This window comes from Equus caballus, chromosome 12 (genome assembly GCF_041296265.1).
Source record: "Equus caballus isolate H_3958 breed thoroughbred chromosome 12, TB-T2T, whole genome shotgun sequence".
NCBI classification, from domain to species: domain Eukaryota; kingdom Metazoa; phylum Chordata; class Mammalia; order Perissodactyla; family Equidae; genus Equus; species Equus caballus.
The window spans coordinates 96,559-118,374 of record NC_091695.1 but is presented as its reverse complement, the minus strand read 5'-3'; the positions used below and the strand labels follow the sequence as shown (position 1 = coordinate 118,374).

Here is a 21,816-nt window from a genome sequence, read left to right as displayed (position 1 = left end):
TGCTCCCCAAGACACATCTGGAGCCTTCGAGGGCAGGCTCGGCCAGGTTCATCTCCACCACCTCTCCCGCGCCATAACTGAGGGCAGTCGAACCATTGCACTGCAGCCCCACTCTGGGTGCCCAAAGCAGCCCTCCCGTTAGCTCGGCTACAAACAAGCAGAGCTGTGGCTCCCGTTTATCTGGGGGTGTGCTAGTAAATGTCTACCAACCAACCCTTGGTGGAGGGGGTGGGCAGGAACAGCCCTGATTTGTACGTTTGTCAATTTCCATGGTGTAAACACCCTCATCATGGCCAATTTCAAGATACCAACATGACATTATTAGGACGTAATGCACACTAGCACACCATTATAAAGTATTTCCACCATAAATGACACAATAGACATAACCTCAAGAGCATAGGCAATCGTAAAATGTACCAAAATAATTAGGAATGGTGGAGTTTGAGTACTGATTACCTTAGTTTTAAATATAATTTAACTGTAAGTTGACATAGTTTAATTTTTAGTAATGGCTGTATTTAACAACCAGTTTACAAAATTCCTGAGAATCTAACAATTGGCTCATGAGCGACTCCAACCAGCCCCAGTATGCCCTATGTTTATCCATTATTCCTTGCATATGGTGTTCTCTCCATCAGGACCCCTCTTGTTTTCATCTGCCAAGCATCCTTTTCTTTGGGGAACAGCCTCTTCCACTCCATTTTGTTCTAGAGGGGCTGACAATCACATGACCCACCTCCCCCACTCTCCTGATACTAGGACATGTGACCAAAGCCATGGATGATGGGACAGGTGACAGGGCTGGAGGTGGGCACGCCTGGGACCTTGGCTGTAGTACCATAATACTGTCAATCTCACTCTCACTTGAGAGGTTGTGGAAAATGACCCAGTCAACTCCCAAATTGTGCCAGACCAGTGTTGAGCCAGATGTTGCTTTTGATGGCTCTCCTAGGGCTTCCCCCATATCTGTGCCTCACCAGCAGAAGAGTGCAGGAGCACCGTGAGAGGTGCCAGTTCCAGCTCTGGCTCTGCTGTTCCCTAGCCCTGTGACTGTGGGTAAGTCACTTCACCTCTTGGAGCTTCTGTTCCCTCGTTTGTAAACCATGCTAAGAGTAGTATCTGTTTCAGAAGGTGGTGTGAGAATTAAAGGAGATTGTTCATGTCCACTGCCTCCCTCTGTGCCCAGCACACCATGTGCACTTCACAGGTGTCCAATTTTATGAGCATGGACGGGTGGGGGGAGTGCAGGCTCTGGGGAGGACTCTGGGGAGGGAATAAGAAACAGGCCCCCACTGATATCTCTGTCTCCATCTGGACTCTGAGCCAGGAGATGCCTGGCTTATTCTCAGTTATTCTTATTAAAATTCTCCAGCCCCCTTGCTGGCCTTGCTAGCCTGAAGCTTTCTGGGAGAACAAGGGAACTTCTTTAGTAACAACCAACCTAGGACAACAGGAATCTGGCTTCTTCCTGGGAAGAGGAGACGGACCTGGAGTCCCTGCCCAGGGTGGGAGGACGCCTATGGGAAGAGCAGAGACTGCAAACTCTAGAGGACTGTTCAGCCATTATTTTATTGGGCAAGCATATAGGAGCTCTCACATGACACTGTGGTCATACTCCCGCGTGGGCAACAAGCAACTGGAACTGGGTATCAGCTGCCCTTGTGGTCAGGCATGAGCTGTGCAGCTTGCCATTCTCCACCTGGTTCCTGCACTCACTTCCTCCCTGCTCTCACTTCCAGGGTCTCCAGTGGGCCTTGCAAGCATGCGCATTTGTGTCCTCAAGCTGGAGGTGGCAGCACAAACTTCTGGGCATGTGTATGCAACTTCCAGGGCGCCCACCACGCCATTTACCCAAGTAGCAGCACCTGCACCCTCACAACACAGATGTTACCTTCTGTTATTACGGATGAACCATCTCTGCTCCCATCTAAAGCCAATCCCTCTACTGTAAACTAGATCTCACCCCTCTCAGCCACTGAAGGACACCATTCCAGCAATTGCTTGTTTCTCTTCTACATCATCACTTTTTCTCCCTCTACTGGGTCATTCCCCATCAGATGACAAACATGCCATCGTTTCTCCCATCTTAATAAACTCTTCTCTCAAGTCTGCTGCTCTAGTTCTCTGCTCTCCCTGACAGCTAAACTCCTCTGAAGAGTCATCTGCACCCACTTTCTCCAGTTCATCTCCTCTCATTCTCTTAAAGCTACTCCATCAGGCATTAACTCCATCACTCAATCCAAAGTGCTTCTGACAAGATCACCACCACTAAACCCATGGCGCTGAGCCCAAGAGTGAATTCTCAGGCTCATCTTCCTTGGCCCATCAGCACAACTTGTCAGAGCTGAGCACCTTCTTCACTTGGCTTCTAAGACACCTGATCGCTGGTCACTCCTTTTCATTCTGCTTTGCAAGAAGCCCAAACTTCACAAATTCTTTGGCTATGCTCTACACTTGCTGCTGGCAGAGTGAGGGCACGAGGAAGTTTAGACGCCAAGCATCAGAATGTCATACTTGATTGAAGATTTGTTTCCTGAGATCCTTTGAGTGCTTGTGTCACTGTGCTCTGGCTCCTCCTCCTTGCCACAGAGCCAGCACCGGGCAGCGGGGTTGTGATCATAGGGGCGGGTGCCCCATAGTTGCCTCTCACCTGGCAAGGAGCGGCAGCTGTGCTGTGGCTTCTTGCTCAGCTGGATTATTAATTATGACAGCCTCCCAACTGCTTTCCCTGCTTCCTTCCTTAGTCTATTCTCAACCCAGCAGCACAAGCAGATTCTGAAGGCCCTCTAACCAACTGCTCCCCACCCTCTCGGAGAACAGCCCGGAGCCCTTCCTGTGGCTTCAAGGCCCCACCGGATGGCCCTCTCTGTACTCATCCCTACCCCTCTCCCCCCACTCCTCCTGCTCCAGCCAGCTGGGCTCTTTGCTGACCCTCAAACACCCTAAGATGCTCCCACCTTCAGCCTGTGCACTGGCCCTTCTGCCTGGAACATTCCCCCAGTGTGCCACGTAACTAACATAGTCAACCTCCTTCAAACCTTGGTTAAATGTTACCTCTTCAAGAAACCCTATTTGAAACGCCACTCTGCTTTCCTCCGACCCTCCTGACCAGCCTCACCATCCGCTTTTTATTTTCCCCTTAGCATCTCAGCTTCTAGGATATCATATTATGATTTACTTATTTATACTATTTATTTTCTGTGTCTCCTCCATTCCCAATCCCACGAGCCTACGAAAGTGTCAATAAAAATTTCCTGAATATATAAATTTCCAGGAAGGACCATGGCTTTGATCAGATTATCAAAAGAGTTTTGTAGTCCAAAACCATTAAAAAAATAAAACACTTTCAGGGACTAAAGGTGTTTGAAAACAAACCAACCCATTGTTCCAGGCCTCAAAGTGCCTCTCTGAGCAGGAAACAGAACCAAATATATATTGCCCTTGGTTATTCCCAATTCTCTCCTGACTTGGCAGTGTTCGGGTCCCCTCCCCTCGTCTTTGGAGCCCCTGAATGCCAGCTGGGTAGCAGCTTCCAGATCCCAGAAGAGAGCCCCCCAGCAGTGGCACACAGAGGACAGGTTCCAGGAGCCTCACACTCAAGTGGGCATTGTATGTGGAGTCCATGCTGGGAGCAAGGAGAACAGCAGTAAACTCAGAACAGAAAATAACCATCTTTGAAATGACAACAACCGGGACACATTGTCTAAGCACTAACACTGAAGGAGGTGGCTGCCCAGGCTCTGGGGGGCAGCTCCTCAGGAGAGAGAGGCCGGCTTCTTTGCAGGCTGCCTGGTCTTCAGTCCTTGTAACTTCTCATCTTTCAGCGCCTTCAAGAATTTATCTGCAGGAGAGCAAAACAAACTTAGCTGTGGTAGAGATAAGGGCCTTTTCTAACACCTCCAAAGCAAGCTTTGGGAAGCAATTGTGTGCTCCCTGCATGAGCCCCAGACCCATGATGATCCAAGATGGGCAAAAAACCCTAAAGCCAAAACGCATTTAAGTGGAGAATAGAAATCCAGGACTTAGAAAAGTCTGCGTTTTCTAGGGTTTGTTTTCTTCCCATGGCTGTGAGGAAGGGGACATTAGAGGGTACCGGAACTGGGGACCATTCCCATGGACCATGGACCTAAGCGTTTAGGTCGCTCTCCTTCCCTGTGCTGCAGGGGGGTCAATTTAACCTGTTTTATACACTAGCGGGGATGGTCTTTCCAGAACCATCTGCCTCCAGTGGTCAATTGCTGACCTTAGCCAGAACAAAGACAAAGTCTGCGGAACAGCTTATGGCTACTGAACATTCTTCAGTTCAATAGGTCCTTCTGCGAGCAGAATCAGATCTAACAATTTCACTCTCCAACAGGGAGGAGTCAGTCGGCTTGCATCCCAGAAGAATCCTGCCTACATCAGCACACTTGATCTGCCCTGGTCCAGGTTCCAAGACTGCAGAGGCCAGGACCCTGGTGAGAGGGCTCTCAGGGCAGAGCCGGGGTCACCGGGAGGCTACCTTCCAGCGCTGAGGAGTGGAGGGACCCAAGCCCCTCACCGAGCATCCTGGGGCCTCCTGGGTCTTGCACAAGTCCCACCTCCTCCTAGACACTCCGGTTGATCCTGACCTGCTTCCACCTCCTTTCGTGGAGGACCCAGTCTAAGGTAAGCACTAAGCCTCGGGCCTTCAGTGATAGGGGCTGTCTGGTGGGAGGCCCCACGGTTGGGAGCAGTGCTGTGCAGGAAGGGGGCATGTTCAGGATGGGGTTGTGGTGGATGGAGTTCCAGGTTTGGAGGCTGAGTCCAGATTACCCAAAGGGCTGAGGACGGAGGGAGCATGGATGGTGGGACCAAACAGTCCGTGATTCGGATTTATTGTGCAGGAAGGAGTTGCTGAGATCCAGGATGGGGAAGTCTGAGTTCTGGGGGGATCCACTTGGGATCTGGGACTTCCAGGGGCTAGACTCTGAGCCAGAGGCCACACTGTGGGGAGGGGATAAGAGGGGCATGGGGCCAAGGAGGGAGCCAAGGCAGGCTGAGGGTGGGCTGCAGAGGGCAGGGGGTGCTCAGCAAGGTCACGCACAGCGCTGGGAGTCGAAACCGTCCCCAGTGATGGTGAGCAGCTCCAGCTCCTTAATCCGGATCTCCAGCTCACACAGCTCCTCGGGGTGGGAGGCAGAAGCCAGCCCGGGGGTCGTGGGGCCTGGGGCCAGAGCAGAGGCAGCCACCTCGGGCCCCGGCGGCGGCGAGTAGAAGAAGCGCAGAGGCTCGTAGGGGATGGAGGCCAGGCCGGAGGGCCAGGGCGGGGGGCAGGGGCGCTCGCTGCGGGGGCCCAGGCCGGGCGGCGGCGGGGGCACTGAGGCCGGGGCCGCCTGGGGCAGGGCCCGACCCCCCGCCGCCCCGCCCGCTGGTGCCCCGCCCGCCTTCAGCGGCACGAAGAGCTTCTTCCAGATGTTGAAGTCGCTGAGCGGGGACGAAGAGACGCCGCGGTCGTAGAGGGACGGGAAGTAGAGGGGCGGGGCCGGCCGCTGGCTCATCGTGGGGCTCTGGCTGCCGCGCCGCCCCTTCGGCATCTTTTGAATGGGAGGCTGCGTGGGAGGAACCCCGCGCCGGGAGCCCGCGCCCACCGCGCAGTCGCCGGGGTGCCGAGGTTCCACCCGCCCCGCCCCGAGGGAGCGCGCCCCACCCTTCGGCCGGCCCCGCCCGAGCGCGCGGGTTCTAAAGGCCGGCGGGCCCCGCCCCTGGAGTGAAAGGCCCGCGGCGGGGGTGGGGGCACGAGCCCTGGGTTCCTGCTCCGCCAGGCGATCGCCCCGCCCCTTCGACGGCAGCATCCTCACCTCACCCTGGTCCTCTAGCCTCCGAGCTGGTCCCGCCCTTGACTCCTCCCACTGCCCCTGGGTTCTACCAGCCTGGCTCCAGCTCTTACATCTCATCATAACCTCATCCAAAAGCAGGAAGCAGGGACCTGGCCAGAACCGCAGGAGAAAACTTCCTTCAGTCTGCCTCTCTTTTTATGGAGAGAAAAAAAGTAATTCCTACAAACCTGTCCCCTGCCCCAGCAGACTTCCCTTGTCACCCCTCGCTGCAAAGAAGTCTAGAGAAATGAGTGTCTGACTTTTCATCCTCTACAATGGGAGGCAGGTAAAAGAGAAGAGGGTTGATTGGGAACGGAAGTTAGAGCCAACCCATGCTTCTGCCAAATTTCCCAGTGATGTGGAAGATTCTGGAAAAAAGGACGCTGGCATTGGTTTGTAATAGATCTGAAGCAGACTATCTTCCGTGAAATGCAGTTTGGTTCTCTTACAAACACATTCATTAGCAGGAGCTAATAGGCAAGAAAACCAACCATCAAAAGGAAACTGCTGAACCCACTTTAAGTAGCTCACCTGTTCTCTGAGTGAGGACGTACTGTCCCAGGGATATGCCCAGCAAGTTTACATGAGTAGTCTGTGTTAGTCCTAGAGTGAGGGGAGGTAAATTTCCTTGGAAAGACCTCACCTAATGATCATTGGTGTAATCGTGAAAATTAGTAAAGGAAACCTCATTTCAGGGGGAGCTCCCACACAGTACCACTCAAGGTCAATTATAGGAAAGACAGTCAATTAAAGACCCCAACAGAAAGAAGTCTACAGGGAAGGATCCTTGATTACAGGAAGAAATGTATGTTGCATCTCAGATAGAAATTGACTACCCCAGCAACTCAGCCAATGGGAAACCATCACCACTGTGAACCTTGCTTTTCTCCAATGGACTTTCCTTCGAAACAACCCTTCTGAATTTCCTCCTTTTCCCCATAAAATAACCTTCTTCTTTGATTATTGGATTTGCCTATGGTCTGCCAAAGCATGCAAAGCTTGCATATCCCAAATTGTAATCCTTTGGCTACCCATTTCACTGGTAAAATACCTGGCTGTTTATTTTTGAGGTTGACGGAATGAACAAAGATAGGTGGGGGCCAGTTTACGTTATTGGCCAGTCAAGATCTGAGTCAGGACCAGCTTCGCTAGCAAATGCTATCTATATATGGCTATCTACCTGTCCTATACAGTAGCCCCCTGTTATGTTAGGGGGATAAGTTCCAAGACCCCCAGTGGATGCCTGAAACCACAGACAGTACCAAACCATACACTATGCTTTTTCTTTTATATGCATACCTATGATAAAGTTCAATTTATAAATTAGGCACAGTAAGAGATAACAATATACTGTAATAAAGGTTACTGTAGATCTTAGCAACCTCAGTGTGTGACTATTTTCTTTTATTATTCTCTCAAGGACTTTCACCTTTTCACTTAAAGGAAGTGCTTTACGGCTTCTCTTTGGCATATCTGAATTGTCAGCATCACTACTCTTCCGCTTGGGGCCATTATTAAGTAAAATAAGGGTTGCTTGAACATGATCACTGTGAAAGTGTGACAGTTCATCTGGTAATCAAGAGGGCTACTAAGTGACTAATGGATGGGTAGCGTGTACATCATGGATACGCTGGACAAAGGAATGACTCACGTCCTGGGCAGGACCGAGCAAGACAGCTAGAGATTTCATCATACTACTCAGAATGGGGTGTAATTTAAAACTGATGAATTATTTCTGGAATTTTCCATTTAATATTTTTGGTCTGTGGTTGACTGTGGGTAACTGAAACTGCTGAAAGTGAAACCATGGATAAGGGGAGACTACTGTGTATAGGGGTGTGTGTGTGCACATGTGTATGTGTGTGTGTGTAGCAGAAAGCGGAGTCAGATGTCCAAGCTGGATATCTTTGGGCAAGTTGCTTGACCTGTAAGATGGTTTTTTGTAAAATAGAGATAAGAGAACCAGGCTACCTCATATGGTTGTGATGATCAGACAGAAGACAGACGGTGTGTGTGAAGCACTTGTGGACTTATAAACTCTTTCCAAGTGTAGGGGCAGCTATCCCCACTAAGGGGCTTGTCTGAAGCTGGGAAGATTTTTCTTCTCACACTTAGTTGTGTGTTCCTGGAGGGCAAGGACCCAGCCCGAGGGTTCTGTAATGTGGGCATGTGATACGATTGAACAAATGTTTTGGAACTTTAGAAATATTGCTATGTTTAGAACATGCTAAAGCAGGTGTTATGTGTTGTGGGAACCGAAGGGGATCAGAATGTACCACTGAAAATAGGCCATTTTGGCATAAGGATTGTTTTAAGTTGAAGGCAACTGGAGAAACAGCAGACACAGAAGGAACTCTGTCCTTCCCCTTTCTGCCCAAAAGCAGGGCGTGCGTTTCCCCTTGTCAAGGTAACATAACTTTCTCTTTGTGACGGTGTCCCGCCTCCCCTCCCCTATACCAGGAAAAGGAGATGACTCATCTGGAGGTGGCACTGCTGGAGTCTGCATAACAAACCTTATTAAACAACCCTTATCTTCTGTCAGTTTCCCCCATATACTTACCTTCCCACAATTTACAACCCATAGAAGCTCAAACCCTTTTTCCTTCGTCTTGTCACTTGTCCACAATTTATCACCCTTTGTTAAAATGGTTCATAAGCTCTCAAGCCTAACCACTTCTTTGGGTTTTCACTTCTTTTCTGGGGGCCCCAGGTGCGTGCATAATACATCTTGTCTCCTGTGAATCTGTCTTTTGTCAGTTTAATTGGCATGGCCCGGCTCCTAAACCTAAGATAGTAAAGGAAAAGTGTTTCCACCGTTAGAGAACTATAGCAGTAGTAAGAGCCAGGATTTGGAACTCAGACCTGGGACCAAGGCCTGGATCCACTGTGTACTTGGCTGTGTGAGTGAACCTTTCTGAATCTCAGTTTTTCATCTGTATACTGGGGATAGTAATGGTACGTACTTGCTTGGATTGGCAAGATTAAATGAGACAGTTTGGGTACCTGGCCATAGTAGATGCTCAGCAAATGTTAGTTTTTGTTATTACATGTTGAAGATCCTTAGAAGGGAAAGAGATTTTGCGTTATGTTTTTCAAACAGTGCAGTATAATCACAAGTTTTTACTTGTATATATCCATTCAAGGAGAAAAGGCTTACAGATTTTCTTCCTTAACACCAAGATAATCTGAACAGATTTTATACTCGATGGCTTAATTATAACACAATTTTGAAGTTATAGATGGGTTAGAAAAGAGGTCGTTTCCGTTAACAACCACAGGAAAACTCAGGTGCCACAGTGAACAAACACTGAGATAAACCCCAGCCTAGAGATGAAGTTCATACAGGGTAATAACAAACCATGGTGGTTAAGGCAAAACCCTACAGTTAATTTCTGCAAACAAATGTCAGGGAAATTCAAGTTGGTGATGAAAAGACAGAGCAGGCTTGCATCCATTTTAAACGGAACATTTCCTACATGGGCTCTAAAGCTCTTGTATGACCTGCCTCTCCAATCAGATTCCCCATTAAGTGGCATACTTTTGGGGCTTGAATGATTCAATTCTCAGCACCCCTGCTCCCTGCCTGCATTTGGAAGCAACTGAGAGAGAGACACACACGAGTCCTTCTTTGCTGATAAAGGTCATGTGAAGGATGACACGACTGGAGCCTTGTTAAAATAGAGCCAGAGCAGCCATTTCAGAGGAATTGCCTTGAATGTCTTGTTTTTTTTATCTTCCAAACTGGACCAAACTGCCAACATTCTAAGAAGTCAGTAAGGACAAGACTATCCTGTCTGTAAGAACTGTTGGAACTGGACTTTGCTGATGACTGAATTGCTAACCAATCAATGAAGTACAAATCTAGCCGTTTGCCTCATGACCAAACCTCAGGCCAACCTGTGAGGCACAAACCCAGCCTCCCCTCATCCAGCACCTATGAACTCTTCTTTAATACAGCTCATCTCATCCACCTTTTTTCCCATAAAAACCCTAAGCCCCTCTCTTGTAATTGGGACACTATTTGGGTTTCTACCCGAATCTGTGCTCCCTGAATTGCAATCCTTTGACCCCAAATAAATGCTTTGCCTCTTAAACTGGTTTCTGTTTTTGTAGGTTGATGGGGGACCTGAAGTGATCTCAACTTCGAAGACCGGTGTCCCCTGGAAACCAGTTCGGTACCAACACAAGCCCCATTGTGTGCTCAGCCGCTTCCATGGACAACTCCTCCAAGTGTGGGACCTCTCAGGTTCGGACCTCCTTCCCTTTGGTTGAGGTCAGTGTCTTTCTTTGGGATTGGTGCCGTGGCTTTCATCTTTGCAGTACAGGTTTCTCTCAAGCAAGCAGTGGTTGCAGTGCTGATGTGTTTTTGCTGCAGGAGAGGATTCCCTCGGTTGATATGCGAGTACTTTGAATTTTGGAAGGGATTCTCTTGGTAAAAATTTCTGCTTAGACAAACTTTGCTGTGGGTTGATATGCACATGAAGCTAAAGCTATTGCTAAGGGACAGCTTGGAAGTGAAAGTCACAAAATTGGTGGACACGAGTTGAGCATTGAAGAGCCATTAGAGTGCTCACTACCTCAAGAAGCCTCCCATGATAGGATAAGTTGGTCACCGAATGGGGTGGATGGACACCTAGGTCACCTGCCAACCTTAAGGAAACTTCTGTGCAAGGAGTTACACTGTAAAAACATCACACAATCCCCAACTCCACTGCACACTCCTCTACATATTAGTTTGGCTCCAAGAGACCCAAGGCTTAGCTAACTCTGTTAATGCGCATATAAAAAACCGTATTGTCATTCTAAGTTGCGTACTTTTCTTTACCCTGGGACTTCATTCCTAAAGTTTCCCTGAGAAGTTCCTCCCTCAGGAACCCCAGCTGGTTTTAGGTTTAAGAACCATGGTCCTTCCTCTTGTAAATTTTTGTTCCAGTGGACCAATAATACTAAAGATGATTTAAAATTACAGTGGCCACTTTGGGGCTCCATTGAGCTTCCAAACTTGTCTTTTTGCACACTAGATTTGAGAACCACGCACCAGACAAATTAAATGCAATCTTTAATTTCAAAGGAGTCAAGTGTGCCATCTTCCAACACACCTGCTTAAAGCTATGGTCTCGGAAGCTGTAAATATTTACAAAGAACATCAAACTCTTACTAAGTTTGTTTCATGTTCTGAGAGCTTGGCTTGGTAACCATCAGGTGGGGGGCCCCAAAATATGGTTGAACAGAAATGCAGGTTGCACTCCATTTGTAGTCAGATATGGCTGGACAGGAATGTGGATTGAACTCCATTTGCGACTAGGGTTCTACCAAACTGCCTCCAGCCTCAGGAGAATTACATTGTGCATTAGAAGGAACGTTACAATTATATAAGGTCATTTAAGAAGTGCACTTAAAGGCAAAGGCTTCAAAATCCCCAAACAGCCTCATTGAAAGTTTCATTGCAAAAAGCTAATGAAAAGTCAAGATGTAAAATTTACCCAAAAGAAAGACTGCACACTAGTCTGTTAAGTTGATGGCTTTGCAGACACCCTCATATCTACCTGTGAAAGAGGGCCCTTAGGAAGGCCTCCCAGAGGTAATGGGACTCTGAGAGATTTTCTGGTAACTTCTACATAATCCCTTAAATAGTCAAGGGGAAACTAAAATTAAAAAAATAATGGGTTAATACTGTCAGACATATTTACTGTTTGTCCAGGCTGAAACCTAACAAGATATTTGAAAGGATTTAGTAATTTATGATCAGGAACTTTGCCAGCTTGGAAGCTGATATTCAGAGCCTGATAGGACTTTTTTCATCGGCCTTCTTCCCTAAGTTAAAATAAACCTGTGTACCCATAAGGAAAGAAGTAAATAAGAGATGATTTAGTCGGATGGGTAGATCAACCTATGATATCACTTAAGTTACAACCCAGTTTCTGAGGAATTGAGAGCAACTGTCCTTATCTTACAGGTCTTTGCAAAACTGGAAATGAGGCTCTAGAGGCAGTTCAGATTCCACCCATCCCTTTCACCAATCCCCAAAGCCTCCCTTATTTGTCTCAAAAAGCTTGTAACCTCCCTGGGAACTGTTATCTAGACCATCACCAATTTCTGAGACTAAAGATAACAAAAACAAAAAGAGTCAATCTGTATAGAAGCCCTCTTTTCCAAAATCTACCCTCTTAAGCGTCTTCTCTACTAATGTAGAAAAAAGCTTTAGCCATCTAAGCAGATAACCTTAATTTATTCCATCTGCAGAAACAAAATTTGGATTCAATTATTCTTTCATAACTGGTGAGCTTTGTATTACTGTACTTGATTCATGATAGCTATGGGGTATCCATGAACGTGTGTCTATATATGTGTGTGCTATATATATATATGATATTTCTCTACCTCTAGATGGTATAATTTTTAAAAGAGCTCTGTTTAGTTGGCTTAAAATAAGCACTTATATAAATTATTTCTAAATATTATAGAAGTTAACCCAAATGAATTTCAGGATCACATGATCTAGGAAAATATTCAGTATTAAAGCTAATTTAAGTTTGTTATCTTTAGAATTGTAAGCACTAAATGTAAAACTTTTGTTCTATCTACTTTTATCAGAACCAAACAAATTTATGTTATCTCTGTTACAAAATTTGGCAGCAAAAAATTGATGCCTGACTTTGTCTAATGACCCACGAAGTTTTAGTAAACTTCATAATATAATATTTGACATAATTATTGGGAACAAGTAAACTAAAGAGATGTAAGTAAGATTAAAGAGTTTTTAGGTGAACTTTTTAACATCTGGTATATGTACTTAAAAATATCTTCGAAATGTTTTGGTAACTTGAAACCTTAGAGTTTTGCTAAATTAAGTGGTTGAAATTTATTGAGTATCTAGATTATTTCCAAATAAGATAAAATATTATACATTAATTACTAAACATAGGTTCATCTATTTTTGACTTCTTATTACAGAGAAAGTTAAAATATTTGGGGTTATTATTAAATGTGTTTTGTGTCATGCTGAGAAATTTTCTATGAGAAAGGCCGTATTTCTAGAAAGTATTTATAAGTCTGCCAATCCATAGAATGCTATAGACATTCTATAGACATTTTATAGACAGCTCATAATTGCTTACTTCTTAGTTTTTGCTAAAATTTAAGCCTTCTAAGGGATAAGAATTCTAATTTAATATATGTGATTAAAGCTACTAAAAATTAATAGGGGAAACATCTCTGTATACAAGGAAAGTAAGATGTATGTTTTCAGCAAAGAAAGTATAAGGAATGGAGATATTTTTGTTTGTTTTGTTAAGAGAGTAAATTTGTCCTAAAGTAAAACTGGTTATGGGGAAGAGGAAAGAACAAATTCTGGATGTAAAAAAGAAAGTTATAGAAGGTTTGTGGAAGAGGAACCCTGAGAAAAGAGTTTTGTGCACAGAAAAGTTGGCTAAGATTGAAATGAAGTTAATTAAGTAAGTAAGTTTTAATATCAAAAGTAAGCTGGTGCAAAATTAGAATTTGTTTTTCTCTCTCTTGAAAGGATAATTTCCTTGGACTTTTAGTCTGCTCTTGATAAAGAGATTATGAAAGGTTTTGCTTTCTTTCTTTCTTTCTTTTTTTAAAGATTGGTACCTGTGCTAACAACTATTGCCAATCTTCTTCTTTCTTTTTTTTCTGCTTTATCTTCCCAACCCCCCTATACATAGTTTTATATCTTAGTTGCAGGTCCCTCTAGTTGTGGGATGTGGGACGCCACCTCAACATGGCCTGACGAGTGGTGCCGTGTCCTCGCCCAGGATCTGAACCCTGGGCCACTGCAGCAGAGCGCACAAACTTAACCACTTGGCCACAAAGCCAGCCCCATCTTTATTTTTGAGTAAGTCTACCTAAAAGGAAGAAATTTGGTTTAGGCAAAATAATTTCCTATGTTCAAAATGCTGAGGTCTCTCTAATGAGAGGTAAGGTGATTTTTTCTTTTTAACTATTTAACTCTCTATGTTTGCCTTTAACATCTTCTGTTGTCACTGTGGCTAAATGAATAACTAAGCATTGTTTCACAGTGACCTATGATTCTATTTGACCAAATGTTTTAAAATTTTTTGATATTTTTGACAAAGTTCCCCAAAATTCAAATTCTAAATGAAATCTTTCTTTTTATTTTTTGGATGTACATCATAAGATATTTTGAATTCAGTGTAGGTTACATCATGTTCACCACCCAAAAACTAATTATAGTCCATCCCCTCACATGTGAGCCTAATTGCCCCTTTTGCCCTCCCCCCATCCCCTATGGTAACCACCAATCCAGTCTCTGTTGCTATGTGTTTGTTTGTTGTTGTTTTTATCTTCTACTTATGAGTGAGATCATACGGTATTTGACTTTCTCCCTCTGACTTATTTCACTCAGCATAATACCCTCAAAGCCCATCCATGTTGCCACAAATGGCCAGAGTTCATCATTTCTTATAGCTGAGTAGTAATCCATCATGTATAAATACCACATCTTCTTTATCCATTTGTCCCTTGATGGGCACCTAGGTTGCTGCCAAGTCTTGGCTATTGAGAATAATGCTGCAATGAACATAGGGGTGAAAGTATCTTTATGCCTTTGTGTTTTCAAGTTCTTTGGATAAATACCCAGCAGTGGGATAGCTGGATCATACGGGAGATCTATTCTTAATTTTCTGAGGATACTCCATACTGCTTTCCATAGTGGCTGCCCCAGTTTGCACTCCCACCTGCAGTATGCAAGGGTTCCCTTCTCTCCACATCCTCTCCAACATTTGGAGTTTCCTGTCTTGTTAATTATAGCCATTCTGACCAGAGTGAGGTGATACCTCATTGTAGTTTTGACTTACATTTCCCTGATAGCTAAGGATGTTGAGCATCTTTTCATATGCCTTTTGGCCATGCGTATATCTTTTTTGGAGAAATCTCTGTTCAGGTCCTTTGCCCATTTTTTAATTGGCTTGTTGGTTTTCTTGTTGTTCAGCTGTATGAGTTCTTTGTATATTTTGGATATTAACCCCTTATCTGATATACGGTTTGCAAATATCTTCTCCTAATTGTTAGGTTATCTTTCATTTTGTTGATGGTTTCCTTTGCTGTGCAGAAGCTTTTTAGTTTGATGTAGTCCCATTTGTTCATTTTTTCTTTTCTTTCCCTTGCCTGGTCAGACATGGTACTTGAAAATATGCTGCTAAGGCCAATGTCAAAGAGGGCACTGCCTATGTTTTCTTCTAGAAGTTTCATGGTTTTGGGTCTTACATTCAAGTCTTTAATCCATTTTGTGTTGATTTTTGTGCATGGTGTAAGGTAACGGTCTGCCTTCATTCTTTTGCATGTGGCTGTCTAGTTTTCCCAACACCATTTATTGAAGAGAATTTCCTTTCTCCATCGTACACTCTTGGCTCCCTTGTCAAATATTAGCTGTCCATAAGTGTGTGGGTTTATTTCTGGGCTCTTGATTCTGTTCCATTGATCTGTGTGTCTGTTTTTGTGCCACTACTATGCTGTTTTGATTACTATGGTTTGTAGTATATTTTGAAATCAGGGAGTGTGATACCTCCAGCTTTGTTCTTTTTTCTCAGGAATCCTTTGTCTATTCGGGGTCTTTTCTTGTTCCATATAAATTTTAGGATTCTTTGTTCTATTTTTGAGAAAAATGTTGTTGGAATTTTGATAGGGATTGCATTGAATCTATAGATTGCTTTAGGAGGTATGGACATTTTAACGATGTTAATTCTTCCATTCCAAGAGCATGAAATATCTTTCCATTTCTTTGTGTCTTCTTTTATTTCTTTCAACAATGTTTTATAGTTTTAAGTGTACAGATCTTTCACCTCTTTGGTTAAGTTTATTCCTAGGCATTTTATTATTTTTGTTGCAATTGTAAATTGGATTGTATTCTTAATTTCTCTTTCTGCAACTTTGTTGTTAGTGTATAGAAATGCAACCAATTTTTGTACATTGATTTTGTGTCCTGCGTGAAGTCTTTCTTTTGACCTGAAAGTAACTGAGAATTTCCAGTGGATCCCTGGAACTTCTCAAAGAGTTTGTTCTCTCTTCTTATAAAAGGGGAAATATTAACTTAATTAGGCTTCTTTGGTATGTTAAATTGCATGAGAAGAGTTGCCAAATAAATGATGATAAATCTTTCTAGGTTATGTTGTATAGGTGAATATTATTAATATAAATGCTTTATAAATTACTGGAAATTTAAAAAATTCTAACATGTCCTGGTATAATATTATCATTTATAATTCTAGTTATTATCTTAAAATGTTATATGTCACAGAAATAACCAAATTTCCTTGTCAATTGCATTGTAACCAGATCTATAACCATGCCACTTAAGTGTTTTGATGCTTTTGTGAAAATGTTTCATCTTCAGAGACATTTGTGGAAAGGACTCTGACACTTACTCTAGAATACAGGTTTCCAGTAAACTTTCAGATCATAAATCTGAACTGGGTAAGAAATTACAGAATTCTAATGGAGAGACTGATGGCTTCATAAAACTGCTAACAAAAGGCCAAGAACCAGCATTAATTACACAGAACTACACGAACTGAGAAGGATGCTCTAGTGTTTTGTTTTTCCAGATTTAAAACATGTTGTCTTAAACTATCTACAATTTAGTAAGATATACCTCTGTGAACAAAGATGAAACATTTACTTTTTCTCCCTGCCTGATCCCTCCAGAATTCAGAAACTCTCAGTGAGTATTCTTATTTTCATTTATAGAAGTAAACAGGCCAAGTTTTAAATATAAACAAATTAGTTTTACTGTGATTATCTTTGGTTAAAAAAATGAGAGTAATTGTGAAGAGAAAAATTATGTTGCATCTGTATAGATGTTGGATTCTAGTCCTGTTAATTGTCTTTGAGGTTTTGTTAAATACCTATATACTGGACTCCCTGGCCTAAGGTATTGCTTTTGGTCTTGCCAACCATTCACAGTACCCTCTCTGGAAAACGTGGACTCCACATGGGATGGTCACTGGCAGGTCAGTGTCTGCTGGTACACAACTTTCTGGTGACCCCCTGTTGTCTTATGCTAGTATGACCAGCTACTATAAGTCTCTAATGTCTTATACTCAAGCCTATCATCTATAGGTTAAAGCAGCTTTCCCAGATTCCAATTTAAAGGATCTTGTTGGTCACAGTCTAGAGTCTGTTGACTGGATAGTCTGGAAGCATCATCAGAGAAGGACAGCCCTTGAGCCCCATTGGAAAGGGCCTTACCAAGTGCTCCTGACAGCTGACACTGCTGCAGAACTAGAAGGCATTGAACCTTGGTGGTACATTTCACATCTAAAGAAGGCTCCACCTGACATCTGGTCCTCTACAAATGCCGGAGTCCTCCAAATCAAATTGACTAGGAAGAGAAGCAGGCACATCTGCGGCAGATAGCTTTCCCCAGATGACTGAACCAGGCCTGTACACCTTTTACTCACTGTTGCTTCTGACCTTATTTTCTCTCTCTCTTTCTTGGAAAGACAATACTCTTCTTCTGCATCTCCCAATCTATTACAAAAGGGGGAAATCTTTCTAACTTTTGGGTTTGTCATGAAGCCTCATTCTGTGCATGAATCTAGAGAATCCTTTAGTACATTTAATTACCAATCTGTCCACTGTTTGTCCCCTAATTCATTGTGCTAAGTGTCTAGAACTTTCCCCCTAACCCATCAAATCTCCAGAGACTTAAGAGGTAACACTTGTAACTGTTGTAACTACCTCGTTTTACTTTGGTGAACACCTCTGGCATGGTAGGGACAGAACTAGACAGAATTTGTGCACAAGCCAAATGTTTAAATGCAGTGCCCACTGACGTCTTGTGCTTCTTCGATCTCTTTAGCTTCCAGCCCTCAGGAATTTCCTCCTGGTTCAGTTCTATTCCCCAATTTGTACGTAGCATCTTGTTTGTTATTATAGGAATTCTCATTGTTGTAAAATTTTGTGTCCTCTGCACAGCTCAATGTTATAAAAACACCTCTCGGATAGTGGTCACTCAGCACTCTGAAATGATTGCTAGGGCTTGTGAAACTTCACATGAGAAACTTCAAGGAACCGCAGGAGATGTTTACCTCTCAAAGAACCTGATGGCAGAGATTTCCTCTGCTCTGGAGCTCTTGTTGCTCAAATGTGGCCTAAGGCTCCTAAGGAAATCACTTGCCCTCCTATGTGGGACGTGACAAATGAGGAATGAGCCTTTCTGGTGATGAGAGACCAATGATGCTTTGATGACTGATCAGCAATGCTTTCTGATAGTCGATCAGCAATGCCTTTCAGGGTTCAGTCAGTGATGTTTCAGAGAAAGAGCTTGATCAAAAGGGTAACATGTGAAAGATGAGATGACTGGAGCCGTATTAAAATAGAGCCAGAGCAGCCATTTCAGGGGAATTGCTTTGAACGTCTTATTTTCTTTATTTTCCAAACTGGACCAAACCGCCAACATTCCAAGAAGTCAGTAAGGACAAGACTATCCTGTCTGTGAGAACTGTTGGAACTGGACTTTGTTGATGACTGGATTGCTAACCAATCAATGAAGTACAAGTCTAGCTTTTTGCCTGATGACTGAATCTCAAGCCAGTCTATGAAGTACAAACCTAGCCTTACCTCAAGCATTAACAATGAACTCTTCCTTAATACAACTCATATCATCCTCCCTTCTTCCCATAGAAACCCTAAGCCCCTCGCTTGTAATCGGGACACTGTTTGGATTTCTACCTGAATCTGTGCTCCTTGAATTGCAATTCTTTGATCCCAAATAAATGCTTTGCCTCTTAAACTGGTTTCTGTTTCTGTAGGTTGAAAGTCAGTTGGAGGATGTTGCTTTAGGTCTGGTAGCCAGCTGGGCTTGCTAATATCACACTTCCGAACTGAGCTCACCCACTCAGCACAAGGCCCAGTGGGAAGACCACAGCCCTTGTCTACAGGGAAAGGGCTTTGACTGGCACTGTGAAGAGCAGGTCAAGGACCTTCTTCTTTCTTGTCCTTTCTTCGAACTCGCCAATCAGGGCAGTCCTCCACTTTCAGGAACAGAGGGGCCAGGAGTGTCATCTTAAGCAACATGACACAGTGGGGTGGAAGTTCCTCCCGATGCTCTGACTTAAACTCTCTATTTAACCTAGGCTGCCTCCCGCCAGTTGGGTTTATAATTTCCATTGCCACAGCCCTCTGTAGCCAGAAAGTCCTGGGAGAACCTGGGGTGCTGTTTGCCTGGTTCCCTCAGGCATCGGGCTGCTGGAGATGGTACAGAGAGCCTCTTCTGGAGGGGCTCCCCAAGAGCCCCATGTCCCCTCCATCCCTTTAGCTCTGTGTCTAGACACACTGCCGCCGACCACATCTTAGCCAGGTTCTCAGCCTCCTTAGGGGTGTGTCATGATTTGCCTGCCTGGCTGCCTTGACTCCAGATGGCTTTTAGGGACCTGTAGTGCTTGTGGCTTGGAATACAACAGAATTGTTATGGAGTGTATATGGAGTTTGTGTATCCACCAGTTCATACGTTGAAATCCTAACCTGCAACGTGAGGGTATTAGGAAGTGGGGGCCTTTGGGAGGTGATTACGGCATGAGGACAGAGCCCCTGTGAATAGGATTAGTGCCCTTAGGAAAGAGGCCCCAGAGAGCTCCCTCGCCCCTTCTGCCACGTGAGGACACAGCGAGAAGGTGGCTATCAGCCAGAAAGCAGGTTCTCACCAGACACCAAACGTACTGGAGCCTTCATCTTGGACCTCCCAGTCTTCACAACTGGGAGAAATAAATGTTGTTTAATAACAATCTATGGTATTTTTGTTATAGCAGCCTGAACAGATTAATACAAGTGTCGAGTTTGAATCCAGGACTCTTTGTGACTCTGAGAAACTCATGTCAGCTCTCTGAACCTCAGTTTTCCGATCAATAAAATGAAGACAATATCTACTTCACAGGGTTGATGTATTTGATAAAACATGGATAAGCAGTACTTGGGGCACATGGTGGGTGCTCAGTGAAGCTTGGCTATGATTATTCTACACTGATACATGGATTCCTTAAATGCACCATTAAGCCCTGGTGAATTTATGAGGAAAACGGAGCAAGGGTCCCTCCCAGAAAACCAAACCCACTCCAGACAATTTGGCAAGCTCTTCTACCCTAGAAGCTGATTACCTGTCGTCCTGCTGAGGACAGTGATGGTAAACACATAAGTAGATGCTACTGTGGGCCAGGCACTCGTCTTAATTCATTCCATTTTTCTAACAACCCCAAGCAGTGGGTGCTATTATCCCCATTTTCCAGATGAGGGCACTGAGACATACGAGGTTCAGAAACTCGCCTGAGGTCCTGGGCTCTTAGCGCTAAGCTGGCGTTGCAGGCAGGCAGGCCCTCTCCACTGCTCCCTCATCACTCCTCCCTCCCACAGCCTCTCAGGGCAAGGCCACCTTTGTGGCTTCTGGTCTCCCATCCTCCTCATGGCAGGGGGCCAGCCCTAACTGGATGTTGTTTGTCCCACAATTCAAGGGTCTGGCTACTTTGGGGAAGCACGGAACAGTCTTTTCTTTGTTACTCCTCTGAATTAACCATTGTGTTAGTCTGCCCTGGGGGCCCAGGCGTTCCCACATCCCTTCACAACACCCACTGTTTCAGAGTTTCTGAGCCACCGCAGGCCTGCACTGACTTCTGTTTCCCGTGGTGGATGTGCTCCTGTGCACCTGCAGAGTGGGTCCATTTTTAATAAACTGCAGCCGGAGAGGCGGCTTAGTGGAATGGAGAGTGCAGGGCCTCGGAGGATGAGAGAGCCGAGTCCAGTCCCATCAGCCAGCACCAGCTAGCGGTGCCGCCTTGGGCGAAATAAGGGTGGCTGCCAACGAGTGCCCCCTTACTATAGTGTGTTCTCATATTGTCCTGACAGTCACACTTAGGATCGGTCTGTCAGAATTTTCTGTTCACAAGCAACAGAGGCTGATACTGAGCATTTATACAGAGGGCTATGCAATAGCTTCTGGATTGAAAGCTTAAGAATTAGGGTTAGAAGGTGCAGAGACCAGGACAACTTTCGGGATCCAGGTAATGGAAAGGAATCAATAGCCTCTTCAGTGTGGCCACTGGGGTGGCAGATGCCTTCGGCTTGCTATTCTCAATTACTATTTTTAACTTTTTTCCCTTGCTGCCGTCCCCTATAGGCCAGAAAAACTAAATCCGAGCTTTGCCAGTCTCCCTTTCAGCTGGGGAGGCCATGAGACACAGTTCCAGCTGGAAGATATGACCAGAAGATCAAAGGGAGCTTTCTGGGAAAGATTTTACTTTCCTTATAAGAGGGACAGAAACAACTGAAGCTTTCCCTTCATCTCCTCTTCCCGCCTTGAACCTGGATGCAACACTGGAACTTCTGCAGTCATTTTGTGATCATGAGGGAAAGACTGTGAATATCATGAATAAACCAGCCCAGACATTGTTGAACAGCTGAACCAATGCCAGCAGCTGCTGACTTCCAGATTGTTTATGTGAGAAAACTGAACTCTGTCTGATTTAGCTACTCAAAGATGAGTTGTTACTTGTAGCCTTCCTGAGACACTCACAGCTTCAACCAAAAAATTTTTTTCAGTCCTTGCCTAACTCCGTTCAAGACTTAAATTCCAGGAGAAAACATGCTCACTTTTTGGCTAGAGGAGGGCAGGTCGCCTTTATTAACAGGCACACCAAGACTGTACTTAAAGGGCAGAAGTAGTTCCCCAAAAGGAAATTACGGTTCTGTTACCAGAAGGGAGGGGGAACAGATGCCGACTGGCTACAAGTCAAATGTCCCTTCCGGTAGGTACCCTTGTTACAACTGATGATGACGTTGAGGCCCAGAGTGATGAGGTCGTATGCTCGAGGCCTCAGAGCCAGTCAGTGACAGAAGCATGAAAAAGGACCTTTACAACTATGCTGCAAATGTACGCATTTAAAGTAAAGGTCTGATGTGGTTAGATTTTATTGTAAACCTAAATAAAAAAAAAATCTCAAAGCTA

The 21,816-nt window shown here is 44.7% G+C and overlaps 1 protein-coding gene and 1 long non-coding RNA gene across 2 annotated transcripts; one reads left to right on the top strand and one right to left on the bottom strand.

Annotated features, from left to right (window-relative positions):
• Positions 1 to 1,553: 1,553 nt before the first annotated feature.
• C12H11orf91 (chromosome 12 C11orf91 homolog) lies at positions 1,554 to 5,662 on the bottom strand. Its single transcript, XM_023653833.2, has 2 exons — positions 5,069 to 5,662; positions 1,554 to 3,844 (listed from the first exon to the last, which is right to left on the bottom strand). The coding sequence occupies exons 1-2, from the start codon at positions 5,556 to 5,558 to the stop codon at positions 3,759 to 3,761; spliced, it is 576 nt and encodes a 191-aa protein (XP_023509601.1). The 5' UTR covers positions 5,559 to 5,662; the 3' UTR covers positions 1,554 to 3,758.
• LOC138916552 (uncharacterized) lies at positions 4,361 to 21,816 on the top strand. Its single transcript, XR_011423799.1, has 3 exons — positions 4,361 to 4,650; positions 9,954 to 10,113; positions 20,989 to 21,816. It is a non-coding gene; the product is annotated as an uncharacterized lncRNA (long non-coding RNA).

What these genes read in the sequence shown, in the direction of transcription:
- C12H11orf91 (XM_023653833.2), bottom strand. Translation starts at nt 5,558, where the DNA reads ATGCCGAAGGGGCGGCGCGGCAGCCAGAGCCCCACGATGAGCCAGCGG. An exon ending in CGGTTTCGACTCCCAGCGCT is followed by an intron (nt 3,845 to 5,068) that starts GTGCGTGACCTT and finishes GCTCTCCTGCAG; the next exon opens with ATAAATTCTTGAAGGCGCTG.